This window comes from Mesoplodon mirus (genome assembly GCF_964341445.2).
Source record: "Mesoplodon mirus genome assembly, chromosome: 7".
NCBI lineage: Eukaryota > Metazoa > Chordata > Mammalia > Artiodactyla > Ziphiidae > Mesoplodon > Mesoplodon mirus.
Genome location: NC_138983.1, coordinates 101578598 through 101596726, shown reverse-complemented (window position 1 = coordinate 101596726; position 18129 = coordinate 101578598). Strand labels below are relative to the sequence as shown.

Genomic DNA, 18129 nt, shown 5'->3' with positions numbered 1-18129 from the left:
TCCCAGCCCCAGGCCCCAGAGGCACCCACTCTTCTGAATTCTTTTCCCGCCATGGATTAGATATTCCTGTTCTAGAATCTCAAGTACACAGAACCATGTAGTACATGTTCCTTTGTGGAAGGCTTTTTTCACTCAGCATAGTATTTCTGAGATTCATTCATTTTGTTGTATGGATCATGTTCTGTTTTATGAACATATATACAGGGTTTTGGGGGTTGTTTTTTTAATGCATCCTTTGGACACATGGCACATGGGCTGTTTCTTTTCTTTTTTTCACTCCGCCATTTAAATTTTTCCACTGTAATCACCGGTTTCTCCAGTGCCATGCTGAACTTGGGGCTTCTCTGAAGGACTTGGATTCCCCCTGGAGAAATGAAGGATGAGTCGTATGGCTTAGAGTCACTCACTTCTACCTGGGCTCTATCTCCTCAGCCTCTCAGCCAGGTCTCATGTTTCCAAACGTTTGCCCTCGTTCCCCTGACACTCTCGCCATCCTCAGAAAAGGACTTTCATCTTCCCGTGTCATGGGGAGTTCCTTTCTGTCTGGGCCTCTCTACTGCACGCTTTAGAGAAAACTCTGTGCTCCAGTCCTCCATGCTGTCTCTTGACAGAAAACACCTCTTTTTAAGGGTTCCAAGAAAGCTCTTTCCTCTCTTAGCAAAGCTGGGCTCTTCCAATTAAATTGGTTTACTGTTAGACTGTCACCTTGCTTTAGACTTGAAAAATTCTATTTGAAAACCCAAAGCCAAGGATTTATTTTCTGCAGATCAGGTCAGGGTTTCTCAATCTTGGCAGAGTGACAGGTGGGTCGCATAACTCCTTGTTGAAGGATCTGTCCTGTCCACTGTAGAGTGTTTAGCAGCATCCCTGACTCCTACCCACCAGAGATACCAGTAGCAACACCACCACCACCCCCCCTAACTGTGGTTCTCAAAAATGTCTCCAGACATTGTCAAAAATGAAAACGTCATTTTGCCTGGGGGAAAACTCACCCTGTTCTAGTTAATACTCATCCTTCCTGTACCACAAGGCAATAAAACGTCAGCTCCAAGGCCAAATCTTAATGGCAAGAGCTCATGGGAGGTGGGGAAGAATTACTGAGAAAAGAAAATATGTGGAGTGACTTATTAAAATAGCATCTTGATTCATATATATATATATATTTTTCCCAATAATGGGATCATATGAACCTAACATAGGTAACCTTCTTTTTTTTTCTTTTTTTGGCCGTGCCGCTCAGCTTGCAGGATCTTTGTTCCCCAGCCAGGGATGGAACCTGTGCCCCCTGCAGTGGAAGCACAGAATCCTAATCACTGGACTGCCAAGGAATTCCCTACCTGATTTTTAAAATTCAATAATATGTCATAAACATCTTCCCACTTCAATACATTGACTACATAGTGGTTAAAAGCATAGGCTCTGAATCCAACAAACTTAGGCTCATCCCTTGACTCTACCACTTACCAGCTGTGTGTCCTTGAGCAGGTGACTTGACGTCTCTGTGCCTCATATCTCTCACGTATAAAATGGAGATGGGAATAATAATGCCTATCTCACTGGGTTGTTATGAAGACGAAATCGTATCCTGCCTGTAAGTGCTGAGCACAGCGCCTGGTGCATAGCGAACATTCAGTAATTATTAAAATATTTAATATTTTAATATTTAAATTTTAAATTTTACAATCTTAATAATTTAAATATCTTAAAATTTTAATATTTAAATTTTAAATATTAAAATTTAAAAATTAAGTTATTACCTAACCATGATTGTTATTTAACTTTTATTTACAACTTACAATGTCTGAAAGACACAGTTAAGGTGCACACATACTGCCCCTGCTGCAGACTGGTGATTATTGGAGCGCACCAGGACAGCTGGGGGTTGTTAAAATATTAAAGTAACTCCCCTGCCTTTTGGCCAACAGCTCATGCCCGAAAATTCTTAAAGTGCCTGCGTCCCCGTATCCGCCGTCCCACCGCCCCAGCCCTCCCGACTCTCCCTGGGGCTTCTCCCCACTGGGACCTCCGAAGGATCCAGCATCTAGAGTTAAGCCGGTTTGGTCATACATGGCCCTTAGGTTCTTTTTGATAAATAACAGTAGCCGGTAAAGAAGTTTGGGGCAGGTGAGGGGTAACTGCTCCCGCACCTCCCTGCCTGGGTGTAAGGAAAGCAAGTCTCAGAGCAAATTCTAGCCCCACAAAGACTTTGAGTAAACACACCTTCCCCAGTAAAGGGACCCCATCGATCAGCCTGTTCTGTAAGATTGATGAAGTCCCCGCTCCGGCCATCATCTTGCAGGGAAGCGTCCCTCAAGACAGCCACGACAGGGTTGCAGAGGCAGCCGGAGTCACCCCTAGAGATGGCATCAGACGCCATAACTCTAAGCTGAGACTGGACAGGGGCCCAGTTAGGGTCAGACCCCGAGGCCCTCCCTGGGGACACAGGCCAGGCAGTACCTTCCTCCAGTGGGAGCCGATTTCTTGAGGAATCTGAAAACAGATGAAATCTTCCTCCTGAAAACTCAGTTTCCAAATTGAGATGCGCAGTCAGTGTAAAATAAACCCCAGATTTCAAAGGCTTCATGCCTCGCAGAAAAAGAATATAAAATATCTCCATATTTTTGGTCGATCACGTGTTGAAATGATGCTTTTTAATGTATTGGGTTAAATAAAATTGATCATTAAAAGTTCCTCTCTTCTTTTTACCTTTTTAACGTGACTACGAGAAAATTGAAAATTGCATTCTGTAGCTCCCTTATTTCTCTATCAGGCACTGCTGCTATAGTCAGTTAGGACTTTGCTGCTCAGGATCCAAGAGAGTCAGATGGGGGCAGTGAGCTTCAAATAAAAGTTTTCTAATCATGGACCTAGTTGGGGAGGTGGAGGGAGAGAAAATGGGCAGCTGCTGAAGTTCCAGGCCCTTGTGTTCCTCGTGCCCCAGGAAACACTGTGGCCAGGGCTGCTCATTCAACACGCAAGGCTGTGCATTCTCTGGGCACCACAGGCCATCAGCTATGTCCACTAGAGGTTCTGGGGTCCACAAAGAGGTTTGAGACCTGGCTGGGGGGCAGGGATCTTTGACTCTAAAATGCATAAATAAAAAATACAGAAGCAAAATGAATAAATGATGAATGTCCACAAACATGACAGTGCATGCTTCATTCATCATTAATGTTAATACTCATTAAAGTTTCATCACCACTGAAAACAATTTGTTCATTTTCTCACTTCACAAGAAGATAAGAATGTGCAGTGACTGTCCAGAAACCATAGTCACTTGGAAATTTAAAATATGCTGCTTGGGCCCAAGTGATCTCACACGTAGAATTATAGAAATCTTTACAAACGTTTCTACACCAATAAAAAGAAATGTATTCAGTGTTGATGTGAGTGAATTGCGAGATGTCTGATGTGATACAGAGTGGGGTCCCCAAACACAATGCCATAATCCCTGAAAGTCATATAAAAAGGCCTTGTAATACTAGGGTAAATAAGAAAAAATATAGGAAAGCTTAAATGGCTATCAAGTGGATCCTAGTTAAACACGTTTGGCACACTTGGACAATGGACCACAATGCTACCCTGGAAAAGAACCAAGTACAGCTACAAATACTGACATGGGAAGATGTTTTTGATATTGTTAGCTGAAAAGTAAGCTGGATAAGAATCTCTGTCATGTAAATACATTTTTGTTTTTTGAAAAATATGACTGCAATAAAAAAATATAGCTAATGTTTAGTGCTAAATGCTCTACTTGAGGGGTCAGCAAACTTTTCCTGTAAAGAGCCAGATAGTAAATACTTTAGGATTTGTGGGTCACATGGTCTGTGCTGCAACTACTCAGCTCTGCCTTTGTAGCTGGAAAGCAGCCATAAATAATATGTAAATGATCACTGTGGCTATGTTGCAATAAAACTTTATTTACAAAAATAGGCAGAAGGCCAGATTTGGCCGCAGGGCCATAGTTTGCCAACCCCTGCTCTATATCATTATTCTATTTAATCTCCAGATAGCCCTTTATAACAGAGACTATCAGGGATCCTGAATTATGTATGTGGAAACTAAGGCTTAGAGAGAGCAAATGACTTGCCCAGGGTCCTCAGCTCTTATGCAGCATAGAAAAAAGTCTGGAAAGAGACACACCACAGTGCATCAGTGCAGTTAACGCTGGGGAAGAGAAATGAGGCAGCTCTTACCCTTTCCAGTCCTCCTGTAATGCTTTCAGTGCATAAGTCTCATGAATGTGAAGGTTAATCTGAAAATATTCTTTAAGACTTTGGGGAAACTCACTGTCTCCTCTGCATTCTCTGTTGACCTTGTGTGTTAGTGTGGACCAACACGGCGGAACTGTCGGAACAATCAGTGGCCGAGGAAATTCCTGGGGCAGAGCCCTACAGAGAAATTTTTGTGGACCAGTACCTGTCCCAGCACGATAAGGTGAGGGGTCTCGGGGAAACACAGAGCTACAGCAGCAAGAGGGACCATGGAGAGATTGCCACTGCCTCTTGTTCTCTGTGTCTCAAGGACTGTCCCTTTTTCCTACTTCCAAGAAACCACCTCTTCCTCCCAAGACATTCAGCCAGGTTTGGCCACTGCTCATTTTATCCCAAATAACATCTACAACTACAAGGTACTGAGCACCTACTGTGTGCTGGGCCATGTCCTGTGCACTTGACATTTATTAGCTCGTTAATCTTCACCAACTTCAAAATAGATTTTATCAGCCTCACTTTGCAGATGAGGAAACTGAAGCTCAGAGAGGTTCAGTGATGTGTTCACGGCTGTCCAATGCAAGGAGCAGTGTTAGGATTCAAAGCGAGGTCTGGTTAGCTTCTCAGCGGGAACTTCTAACTCCCACACAGTAATCACTTGGTCAACCTTCAGTGATGGAACAGTGATGCAAAAACACGTTCCTTGCAGGAGGACGTGAGCCCTGAAGTCAGGGAGGCCTGGGCCGAGAGACTCGTTAAAGAAACAGAGAGGTTTAAAGCAGGGATGCGAGCAGAACAGGTGGATTCAAGCCATCCTGGGAAGGGCCCAGGTCAATTTCTCCCCACTTAGACACGACTCGAAAGTTACTCTAAAAGAAGCAGTCTATAATATCTCGCTTTCCTTCAGGGCCAGGGCCTGCTCCTGCAGCAATTCTCAGAGTTTGTGAGGAGCAGACCTACCTGGGGTTCTTGTCAGACACGGAAATCCAAACCTTCAGGAGGCAGGGGGTTCCAACCAGGCATCCTGGGACCAGACTCTGAAAAATGTTGCAGAAAGGCGAGAAGCCACACTCAGATTCTGTATTTATCGCTGTGTAACAAGCCATCCCAAAACTTAGCGGCTTCAAACAGCAATTCATTATTCCCCAGAATCTATGGGTTGACCTGGAAGGTTCCTTTGCTCGCGTCCCCTGGCCTCACTCATGCGGCCTCAGTCAGCCGCTGGCTTGGCCAGTTTGGTGGTCGGTCTCCATTGGCCTCCTTCCCACATCTAGGGCCTCAGCCAGGACGCCTGGACTGGTGCGCCCCTTTGTGCATGTGGTTTTTCATCACAGCACGGTGGTCTCGGGGTTCCCAGGGGGCCAGAGCAGAAGCTGCACAGCCTGTAAGAACTTGCCTGGAGATCATGCAGCATCACTTCCACTCCATTCCATTGGTTAAAGCAAGTCACGGGGCCAGCCCAGACTAGAGGGTGGGGAAATAGACTGGATGGCAAAACTGCAAAGTATTTGTAGCCATTTTTCAACCTGCCTCAATTTTAACTTGGAAATATAGTGCAACCACTATAATTTTTTCTATTTATAGAAAATGTTTATAAGCCATTTATCATTTTTTCTATTTATAATAGAAAGAATTCTTTCTCTTTATAAGCCATTTCTACCCTGACTTGCCAGGACTCCTTCAAGTGACAATAAACAAATTAGCTTGAGGGGGAGCATCGATTAGCTCAACTTATTGGAAAATTTAAAGGGCCACTAGCTTCAGGTATGGCTAGATCCAGGAGCTTGAATAATGTCATCAGAACACCTCCCCACTACCAACCTCTCCCCTCTGTTTCCCTCAGAGTCTGGCTTTCTACATAAGGCTGGCTTTGTGTGTCAGAAAAGACAAACTCAGGCAAACAAGCCTACATATTTAAAGTTTATGATCCAAAAGAAGGCAAGATCCTCTCCCTCTGTAATCGATGTGTGAAATCTCTGATTGACCAGCTTGGGCCACATGCACATGGGGAGGTGGAACAGGAAGGAGCAGGGCACATGACTGACAATCCTACCCAGACCAAATGGAAGGAGGAACACTCCCTCCAGAAGGGCAAGGGGACCCTCAGCAGGAAAGCAGAACCCACAGCTGTCCACTGCCCTCTGCAAACTTCTTATATTCCAGCACTGGCACGGGGCCTGGCACTTAGTTGCTGCCCGATGAATGTTTGTTGCATGAAAAATGAATAAGCACCTGGCTGATCATAACAGGGTGAAACAGGGGAAACTGCCCAGGAGTAGGGAATATGTCTGATGCTCTCTCTTGAAGTTTTGCCACCAACTTTCACAAGGACCCAAAGGAAGGCCCCTGGCAGCAGCTGGCAATGTCAGACAGGCTTTCTCATGAGCGAGACCCTGTCCTGCCCCAGGTCACGGAGCTAGCAGGTCGTGAGGCTGACTGGACGGCTCTCCTGGGAATGAGCTGGCCCAGAAATTGCCCGTTTACCTCCTCCCGTGACTGCTTTGGAAAAGGCCTCTGGGGAATTTTTTCTTCTTCTTCTTCTTCTTCAGTTTTTCTGACATTTTATTGATAACGTCTGGTGAGAAGTTTGGGGGAATTTTTTTTTCCTTTTTTGGAAAACCTAACCAATTCTTTGGCTGCAGAGCTTTTTCACTGGAGAGATGGAGGACAGGGTTAATTATACCTGTGGGTAAAGTCTACCAGCAATTTTGTTTTTCCAGCCGAAAGTTTACATGAGCCCATGCAAATAAATCACTATTCCTGTCTCATTTACTTTCCAGATTGAGTTACCTGGAAAAAAATCATACATGAATAGCCAAAAGAGGCAGGAAATATTAGAAGAGAGGAAAGGGAAAACAAATAGTTCAGAATGTTTTAAGTTAAAACAAATAACCCTCATTATAGGCAGAATGTGGTCAAACAGAATGTTGTTTTCCTAAGTACCTTTCCTAGGTCCCCAGTGTGCTAGGCTGTATATTATAAATGAAATCATTCTAAGTAAACTTTCTAGCAACAAATGTTCCCAAGTGGGATGGTTGTTCTTAATATGAAAGTCTAATTCTCGGGGAAAGGAAAGTGTCCGTACCTGTGAGGTACAGACATCCATTACAGGAGTCTATATTCAAGTACATCATTTTAACCCAATTCTTGTCTCTATGAGATTTTCCAAGTGACAGAGATAGCCTTGAAAGTCTGCTTTTTCCCTCCCTGCCTGCCCTCACCTTCCCAAAGAATGATACCATATTTTTCCTGTCTTTCTTTAAATGGGCTCAGCCTTACATCCAGACCCACACCTAGTAAATTTCCCATCTGTCCTCCACCCAGGATGAAATAATTCTGCTGCTGGGAAAAGAAGTCAGCCGTCTCTCCGATTTTGAACTTGAATCTAAATACAAAGACACCGTGATAGCAAGCCTGCAGAACCAAGTGGCCAACCTGAGGCAGAAGCTGTTGGAAACAGCCACCTCCAGGCAGAAGGAGAGGGTGATCCCGCCCAAGTTTCAGGTTCTGCATGAAGAGGACGATGCCCAACAGAGAGAGATCCAGAGCTTGAAAAACCAGGTAGGGCTCAGAGACAAGTGAGTCGGGGCCTTGGGGTCACAACACAGGGTGACAGCTCTCAGGTAGAGCCTGGGGGGAGCCACCCGGGTAGTTAGAAATGGGCAGTGAGCACAGCATGGTGAAGAGTGCAGATCCAGGGAGTGGAGGGTTGGCAAGTTTCTAGCCTTGTAAGAACAATATTAGATTTGATTAAGTGCCTACCATGTTCAGGCCCCGGTGCAGGTGCTTTGGGTGCATTAGCTTATTTATTTATTTATTTACTTATTTAATGTATTTATTTATGGCTGCATTGGGTCTTCGTTGCTGTGCACGGGCTTTCTCTAGTTGCAGTGAGTAGGGGCTACTCTTCACTGTGGTGCGTGGGCTTCTCATTTCAGTGGCTTCTCTTGCTGCAGACCATGGGCTCTAGGCACGTGGGCTTCAGTAGTTGCAGCATGAAGACTTCAGTAGCTGTGGCTCGCGGACTCTAGAGTGCAGGCTCAGTAGTTGTGGCCCACGGGCATAGTTTCTCCACAGCATGTGGGATCTTCCTGGACCAGGGCTCGAACTCGTGTCCCCTGCATTGGCAGGGGGATTCTTAACCACTGCACCATGAGGGAAGTCCCCTCATTAGCTAGTTAAACCTCAGTCTTCTGACACATGCCATTCTACAGATGAGGAGACTGAGGCACGCTCAGAGATGCCCAGGAGCTTGTTACAGCTTGCACAGCAAGTGAGAGACAGTGATGTGATTTGGGCTCAGCTCTGCCACCTTGTACACCTCATGCTTTCACACCCACTTTGCATTTCCACCCAACTCCTGTCGCTTCAGTGACCACTTCTCACACCCACCCGGACCCAGCCAGAAAGAGCTGGAGATGGGGAGAAGGAACCCCACAGTGTTCCAAACACTGAGGCCTTTATCAAACCCTGAAGGCAGCTGCTGGTTCATTTATAGGGAATTTCACCAAAAATTCTCCACCCAGAATGTCTGGATTTACCAGTCAACTTCCTTCCTCCTGAAACTAAATCCAAAAAAAAAAAAAAATTTTTTTTAAGTTTTAAAGAACTACTTTAAAATTGGCCACTGATCTTGTTCATAAATTATATCTCAACAAAGTTGATAAAAAAGCAATTGGTCATTGATGAATTTTGGCCTCAGTGCATAATTCTGCTTAAAACCGTAGTCAGATTTGGTTCAACATGGCGGAGTAGAAGGACATGTTCTCACTCCCTCTTTCAAGAACACTGGAATCACAACTAACTGCTGAACAATCATCGACAGGAAGACACTGGAGCTCACCAAAAAGATACCCCACATGCAAAGACAAAGGAGAAGGCGCAAAGAGACAGTAGGAGGGGCGCAATCCCCATAAAATCAAATCCCATAACTGCTGGGTGGGTGACTCACAAACTGGAGAACACTTATACCACAGAAGTCCACCCACTGGAGTGAAGGTTCTGAGCTCAACATCGGGCTTCCCAACCTGGGGGTCTGGCAATGGGAGGAGGAATTCCTAGAGAATCAGACTTTGAAGGCTAGTGGGATTTGATTGCAGGACTTTGGCAGGACTGGGGGAAAGAGAGATTCCACTCTTGGAAGGCACACACAAAGTAGTGTGTGCATTGGGACCCAGGGGAAGGAGCAGTGACCCCCATAGGAGACTGAACCAGACCTACCTGCTAGTGTTGGAGGGTCTCCTGCAGAGGCGGGGGGCAGCTGTGGCTCACCAAGGGACAAGGACACTGGCAGCAGAAGTTCTGGGAAGTATTCCTTGGCATGAGCCCTCCCAGAGTATGCCATTAACCCCACCAAAGAGCCCGGGTAGGCTCCAGTGTTGGGTCACCTCAGGCCAAACAACTAACAGGGAGGGAAACCAACCCACCCATCAGCAGACAAGCAGATTAAAGTTTTACTGAGCTCTGCCCACCATTGCAAGAGCCAGCTCTACCCAGCACCAGTCCCTCCCATCAGGAAACTTCCACAAGCCTCTTAGATAGCCTCATCCACCAGAGGGCAGACAGCAGCAGCAAGAAGAACTACAATCCTGCAGCCTGTGGAACAAAAACCATATCCACAGAAAGACAGCGAAGATGAAAAGGCAGAGGGCTATGTAACAGATGAAGGAACAAGATAAAACCCCAGAAAAACAACTAAATGAAATGGAGAGAGGCAATCTTCCAGAAAAAGAATTCAGAATAATGATAGTGAAGATGATCCTGGACCTCAGAAAAAGAATGGAGGCAAAGATCCAGAAGATGCAAGAAACGTTTAACAAAGATCTAGAAGAATTAAAGAACAAACAAACAGAGATGAAGAATACAATAACTGAAAAAAAAATACACTAGAAGGAATCAATAGAATAACTGGGGCAAAAAAACGGATAAGTGACCTGGAATACAGAATGGTGGAATTCACTGCTGCGGAACAGAATAAAGATAAAAGAATGAAAAGAAATGAAGACAGCTTAAGAGACCTCTGGGACAACATTAAACACAACAACGTTCACATTATACGGGTCCCAGAAAGAGAAGAGAGAGAGACAGGACCCGAGAAGATATTGAAGAGATTATAGTCAAAAACTTCCCTAACATCGGAAAGGAAATAGCCACCCAAGTCCAGGAAGCACAGAGAGTCCCACACAGGAGAAACCCAAGGAGAAACACACCGAGACACATAGTAATCAACTTGGCAAAAATTAAAGAAAAATTATTGACAGCAGCAAGGGAAAAATGACAAATAACATACAAGGGAACTCCCAGAAGGTTAACAGCTGATTTCTCAGCAGAAACTCTACAAGCCAGAAGGGGTGGCATGATATACTTAAAGTGATGAAAGGGAAGAACCTACAACCAAGATTACTCTACCCAGCAAGGATCTCATTGAGATTCGATGGAGAAATCAAAAGCTTGACAGACAAGCAAAAGCTAAGAGAATTGAGCACCACCAAACCAGCTCTACAACAAATGTTAAAGGAACTTCTCTAAGTGGGAAACACAAGAGAAGAAAAGGACCTACAAAAACAAACCCAAAACAAGAAAATGGTCATAGGAACATACATATCGATAATTACCTTAAACGCGAATGGATTAAATGCTCCAACCAAAAGACACAGGGTTGCTGAATGGATACAAAAACAAGACCCATATATATGCTTTCTACAGAAGACCCACTTCAGACCTAGGGACACATACAGACTGAAAGTGAGGGGATGGAAAAAGATATTCCATGCAAATGGAAATCAAAGAAAGCTGGAGTAGCATTACTCATATCAGATAATATACACTTTAAAATAAAGAATGTTACAAGAGACAAGGAAGGACACTACGTAATGATCAAGGGATCAATCCAAGAAGAAGATGTAACAATTATAAATATATATGCACCCAGCATAGGAGCACCTCAATACATAAGGCAACTGCTAACAGCTCTAAAAGAGGAAATCAACAGTAACACAATAATAGTGGGGGACTTGAACACCTCACTTACACCAATGGACAGATCATCCAAAGAGAAAATTAATAAGGAAACACAAGCTTTAAATGACACAATAGACCAGATAGATTTAATTGATATTTGTAGGACATTCCGTCCAAAAACAGCAGATTGCACTTTCTTCTCAAGTGCGCACGGAACATTTTCCAGGATAGATCACGTCTTGGGTCAAAAATCAAGCCTCAGGAAATTTAAGAAAATTAAAATCATATCAAGCATCTTTTCTGACCACAACGCTATGAGATTAGAAATGAATTACAGGGAAAAACCTGTAAAAAACACAAACACACGGAGGCTAAACAGTACGTTACTAAATAACCAAGAGATCACTGAAGAAATCAAAGAGGAAATCAAAAAATACCTTGAGACAAATGACAATGAAAACACGACGATCCAAAACCTGTGGGATGCAGCAAAAGCATCCCATAGTTTTAGAGGGAAGTTTATAGCTATAGAAGCCCACCTCAAGAAACAAGAAAAATCTCAAATAAACAATCTAATGTTACACCTAAAGGAACTAGAGAAAGAAGAACAAACAAAACCCAAAGTGAGCAGAAGGAAAGAAATCATAAAGATCAGAGCAGAAATAAATGAAATAGAAACAAAGAAACCAATAGCAAAGATCAATAAAACTAAAAGCTGGTTCTTTGAGAAGTTAAACAAAATTGATAAACCATTAGCCAGACTCATCAAGAAAAAGAGGGAGAGGACTCAAATCAATAAAATTAGAAAGGAAAAAGAAGTTACAACAGACACCGCAGAAATACAAAGCATCCTAAGAGACAACTACAAGCAACACTATGCCAATAAAATGGACAACCTGGAAGACATGAACAAATTCTTAGAAAGTTATAACCTTTCAAGGCTGAACCAGGAAGAAATAGAAAATATGAACAGACCAATCACAAGTAATGGAATTGAAACTGTGATTAAAAATCTTCCAACAAACAGAAGTCCAGGACCAGAAGGCTTCACAGGTGAATTCTATCAAACATTTAGAGACGAGCTAACACCCATCCTTCTCAAACTCTTCCAAAAAATTGCAGAGGAAGGAACACTCCCAAACTCATTCTCTGAGGCCACCATCACCCTGATACCAAAACCAGACAAAGATACTACAAAAAAAGAAAATTACAGACCAATATCACTGATGAATATAGATGCAAAAATCTTCAACAAAATACTAGCAAACAGAATCCAACAACACATTAAAAGGATCATACACCATGATCAAGTGGGATTTATCCCAGAGAGGCAAGGATTCTTCAATATATGCAAATCAATCAATGTGATACACGATATTAACAAATTGAAAAAGAAAAACCATATGATCATCTCAATGGATGCAGAAAACACTTTTGACAAAATTCAACACTGATTTATGATAAAAACTCTCCAGAAAGTGGGCATAGAGGGAACCTACTTCACCATAGTAAAGGCCATATATGACAAAGCCACAGCAAACATCATTCTCAATGGTGAAAAACTGAAAGCATTTCCTCTAAGATCAGGAACAAGACAAGGATGTCCACTCTCACTACTATTCTTCAACATAGTTTTGGAAGTCCTAGCCACAGCAATCAGTGAAGAAAAAGCAATAAAAGGAATCCAAATTGAAAAAGAAGAATTAAAACTGTCACTGTTTGCAGATGACAGGATACTCTACAGAGAGAATCCTAAAGATGGCACCAGAAAACTACTAGAGCTAATCAGTGAACTTGGTCAAGTTGCAGGACACAAAATGAATGCACAGAAATCTCTTGCATTCCTATACACTAATGATGGATAATCTGAAAGAGAAATTAAGGAAACACTCCCATGTACCACTGCAACCAAAAAATACAATAGCTAGGAATAAACCTACCTAGGGAGACAAAGACCTGTATGCAGAAAACTGTAAGACACTGATGAAAGAAATTAAAGATGATAGCAACAGATGGAGAGATATACCACGTTCTTGGATTGGAAGAATCAAAATTGTGAAAATGGCTATACTACCCAAAGCAATCTACAGATTCAATGCAATCCCTTTCAAATTACCAATGGCATTTTTTACAGAACTGGAACAAAAAAGCTTAAAATTTGTGTGGAGACACAAAAGACCCCGAATAGCCAAATCAGTCTTGAGGGGAAAAAACGGAGATGGAGGAATCAGACTCCCTAAATTCAGCCTATACTACAAAGCCACAGTAATCAAGACAATATGGTACTGGCACAAAAACAGAAATATAGGTCAATGGAACTGGATAGAAAGCCCAGAGATAAGCCCACGCACCTATGGTCAACTAATCTATGACAAAGGAGGCAAGGATATACAGTGGAGAAAAGACAGTCTCTTCAATAAGTGGTGCTGGGAAAACTGGACAGCTACATGTAAAAGAATGAAATTAGAACACTCCCTAACGCCATACACAAAAATAAACTCAAAACGGATTAGAGACCTAAATGTAAGACCAGACACTCTAAAATTCTTAGAGGAAAACATAGGAAGAACACTCTTTGACATAAATCACAGCAAGATATTTTTTGATCCACTTCCTAGAGTAATGGAGATAAATACAAAAATAAACAAATGGGACCTAATGAAACTTCAAAGCTTTTGCACAGCAAAGGAAACCATAAACAGGATGAAAAGACAACCCTCAGACTGGGGGAAAATATTTGCAAAGGAAGCAACTGACAAATGATTAATATCCAAAATATATAAAGAGCTCATGCAGCTCAATATTAAAAAAACAAACAACCCAATCCAAAAATGGGCAGAAGACCTAAATAGACGTTTCTCCAAAGAAGATATACCGCTGGCCAAGAAGCACATGAAAAGCTGCTCAACATCATTAATTATTAGAGAAATGCAAATCAAAACTGCAATGAGGTATCACCTCACACCAGTTAGAATGGGCATCATCAGAAAATCTACAAACAACAAATGCTGGAGACGGTGTGGAGAAAAGGGGACCGTCTTGCACTGTTGGTGGGAATGTAAATTGATACAGCCACTATGGAGAACAGTGTGGAGGTTCCTTAAAAAACTAAAAATAGAATTACCATAGGACCCAGCAATCCCACTACTGGGCATATACCCAGAGAAAACCATAATTCAAAAAGCCACATGCACCCCAATGTTCATTGCAGTACTATTTACAATAGCCAGATCATGGAAGCAACCTAAATGCCCATCAACAGACGAATGGTTAAAGAGGAAATGGTACATATGTACAATGGAATATTACTCAGCCATAAAAAGGAACAAAATTGGGTCATTTGTAGAGACGTGGATGCATCTAGAGACTGCCATACAGAGTGAAGTAAGTCAGAAAGAGAAGAACAAATATCATATATTAATACATATATTTGGAACCTAGAAAAATGGTAAAGATGAACCAGTTTGCAGAGCAGAAATGGAGACACACATGTAGAGAACAAACATATGGACACCAAGGGGGGAAAGCGGCAGGGGGTGGGGGTGGTGGTATGATGAATTGAGAGATTGGGATTTACATGTATACACTGATGTGTATAAAATGGGTGACTAATAAGAAAAGTATAAATAAATAAATAAACATTTAAAAAAAAGAGAGAGAGAAAAAAAAAAAACCGTAGTCAGTGCTTGGGGGCCTTTGTTCTCTTGTGCTCTGTTTACTGTCTTTCCCTTCTGTAACCGATTCTAGGTACACAGTTTCAGTCCTAGAAATGGTGCTCTAGAAAGGACACAGATTGTGTATGCTGAACCTAGCAGATTCTAGCAGGAAACTGTAAGCTCCATGAAGGCAAAGGTTGGGCCCAGTAACCTTCTAGAACTCTGTTAGGACTGTGGCTGTTTGTTTGTTCTTTATTCATCCATCCATCCATCCGTCCATTAATCCAAAGAAATATTTTGGGGGGCCTATCCTGTGCCATGCCCTCTTCCAGGCTCTGAGAATTCAGCAGAGAACAAGACAGACATGATCCTTCCCCCTGTTATGCTCTAGTGAGGGAGACAGAATAAACAAGTCAACAAATACATGCTCTAATATTTAAATGAACTAATGACTCTCCTTCAAACCTGGTTTTGAAAAAACAATGAAAGTAACAGGTCCTATAGGAATTATTAGTGCAAACAGCTACCTTGACATGTAGCTGACACATTAATGAGCATCTTTTTCTTGAACTGAAGCCAATTTTGCTGAAATATTCCTTTCAGTTATTCTCCCATTTCAGAGCTTTACTGAGAAAATGACATGTCTTTTTCAGGTACATGTACGAGGCTGAATTATTCCCACATACCTTTTTTTTTTTTTGGCCGTACCACGCACCTTGCAGGATCTTAGTTTCCTGACCAGGGATCAAACCCAGGCCTCCAGCAGTGGAAGCACAGAGTCCTAACCACTGGACTGCCAGGGAATTCCCCACATACCTTTTTTTAAATAATTGAAATATATTTGACATAGAATATTATATAATTTCCACATATCTTTGAATATCAGCCGGTCCCAATTTGAGTTTTATTTAAAGTGGCTGCCGATATCTGGGGGAAAAAATGTTTTTGTACAAAGAAATTATCTAGAAATAATTACACTGATGCATCATGCTGTTGCCGCCCCTACCACTGGAGCTTCACTTATAACTGAAGAAGAATATTTTATAGCAAGGCATATATGAACCAGAGGCTCCATTCGTTTGAACTCAAATCGAGTTTCATCCACTGACATTTTAGTTTCTTAAGTATTCTACTGCCTGCAGAGCATTCCACCAGAAGTGTAAGCCACATGGCAGGTTGATTTATGGTTCTGATTACTTTATGTGTTTTCCCTGGTCCCCGAAGGTGTGTGCATAATGATTTGCTCTCAGAGATCTTCGATCCGCTACAATATCACTAGAAAATTCTTACCTCCATGTGCTCTTATACGCCTGTGCTAATTAGAAGCCAAATTATCATCCTGAAACAATCACTCCTCCTAGCACTCTTAACTTTCTTATGATTCAGTGCCCATTTTATTACACAGCTTAACAGACATTAAACATCTTGGAATTTATGCCATTACAAACAATATGGATATTTACTTTGATAGTAAAAGTATCAAAGAGGTTTGAAGACTCTTTGGAGTTTTCCAGCAATCCAAAATCCTAAAACTCTGACACTCAGATTGAAATATTTTCAATCTGTCAAAACCACTGGAGTCTTAGAGGGGAACGTATGTTTTCCCTTCTGGAAGTTTGTCTCTGTGTGTTCTATCTCTGGTATCATGCAAATAAAAGCATTAAGCTGAGAAGAGCTTACAAACACTTTCAGTGTTCCAAGGACCTTTTATGGAAAAGTTGTATTTCCCCCCAACAGAGAAAAGTAAGATGTGAAAGAATTTTTTCACTCAAAGTTTCCAAAGCACAAACATGCAAAAGTATAGCCTTGGGGAGAGTGGGGGTCAGAGTGACCTGTGTCCCCGCAACTTCTAGCATAGACCCCCCCCCAATAATGTCTCAGGTGCCCCAGGGAAAAAGTAAGTGTAACTGCCCCAAATGTCCTAGACTCTGAACCATGATGGTGCATGAAACGAGTCAGAAAACTTGTGAGACCTTGACATATCTGTTAATTCTACCAGAGTAATAATGACAAGATTTCCAAGGACACAAACCAAGACCAAAGGCTGTGACCGCCATCTGGTGGCCATATCAGCACGCCCGAACTCCATTACCTGGGCATGCCCACCACCTCCACCCAATCTTTTTTTTTTTTTTTTTTTTTTTTTTAGTGTGATGCCGGCAACCTGGTCTGATTGTAAACAGGGAAATTCCTGTATTTCTTCTTTTGGAGGGATTATTTTTATTTAAGATACTGAGTCTCTATTTACTCTTATAACAGTTATTTTTAATTTAATGCACGTTTTTAAGTTTAAAAAGGGAGCTGCTTCTACGAAAAATGCTAAGAAATTATAGTGGGGCTAGCCAAGAGACATGGGAAAAATAGTGAAAGTGGTATATGAATGACTGAAGTTTAGGAACTCTCTTCGGGTGGGGTTGCCAGATAAAGTAAGGACACCCAGTTAAATTTGAATTTTAGAATTTCGTTTTAGTGTGTGTCCCAAATATTGCATGGGACACATTTGCACTAAAATATTATTCGTTATCTGAAATCCTATTTTAAGTGAACATCCTTTTTTCCTCCCCTAAATCTGGCAAACTTACCTTAGGAGAACAAAGAAATTGCACCCAGAACTTCCCTGGTGGGACAGTGGTTAGGAATCCGCCTGCCAGTGCAGGGGACACGGGCTCAAGCCCTGGTCTGGGAAGATCCCACATGCCGCGGAGCATCTAAGCCCGTGCGCCACAACTACTGAGTCCCTCGTGCCACAACTACTGAAGCCCGTGTGCTTAGAGCCCATGCTCTGCAACAAGAGAAGGCGCTGCAATAAGCCTGTGCACCGCAACAAAGACCCAACGCAGCCAAAAATAAATAAATTTATTTTTAAAAAAAGAAAAGAAATTGCACCCTTCTCCTTGTCACTTCCATTTTGATCTATCAGAATAAGCTAGTGGGGCTTCCCTTGTGGTGCAGTGGTTGAGAGTCCGCTTGCCGATGCAGGGGACGCAGGTTCGTGCCCCGGTTCGGGAAGATCCCACATGCCGCAGAGTGGCTGGGCCCGTGGGCCATGGCCGCTGAGCCTGTGCGTCCGGAGCCTGTGCCCCACAACGGGAGAGGCCACAACAGTGAGAGGCCCGCGTACAGCAAAAAAAAAAAAATGAAAAGCAAAACAAGCTAGCTCTTGTCCTGTCTACGGATTGCGTGGCATTTATGCCCCAGTAAACGGGTCCCTGTGTTAGTACTGAGGCCTGACATCTGAAAAATCACAGGGCAAAGGCCCACAGTGCACCTTGAGGTGGGAAAGTCCTGGCCACTCAGAACAA

At 42.6% G+C, this 18129-nt stretch overlaps 1 protein-coding gene and 1 pseudogene across 2 annotated transcripts in view; both read left to right on the top strand.

Moving 5' to 3' along the window:
* Nucleotides 1-18129, top strand: part of LOC309808912 (centrosomal protein of 78 kDa-like) — an 823590-nt pseudogene that overhangs the window by 352279 nt on the left and 453182 nt on the right. The gene's annotated exons all lie outside the window — the stretch shown is intronic.
* The window catches only part of LOC309808094 (forkhead-associated domain-containing protein 1-like), a gene marked incomplete at both ends in the record, with an annotated part of 70490 nt that overhangs the window by 39086 nt on the left and 13275 nt on the right, over nucleotides 1-18129 (top strand). The window contains 2 exons of the mRNA XM_082628096.1: nucleotides 4328-4437; nucleotides 7536-7772. Of these exons, the coding sequence (XP_082484222.1) occupies nucleotides 4328-4437; nucleotides 7536-7772 (347 nt within the window). The remainder of the gene's footprint in view (nucleotides 1-4327; nucleotides 4438-7535; nucleotides 7773-18129) is intronic.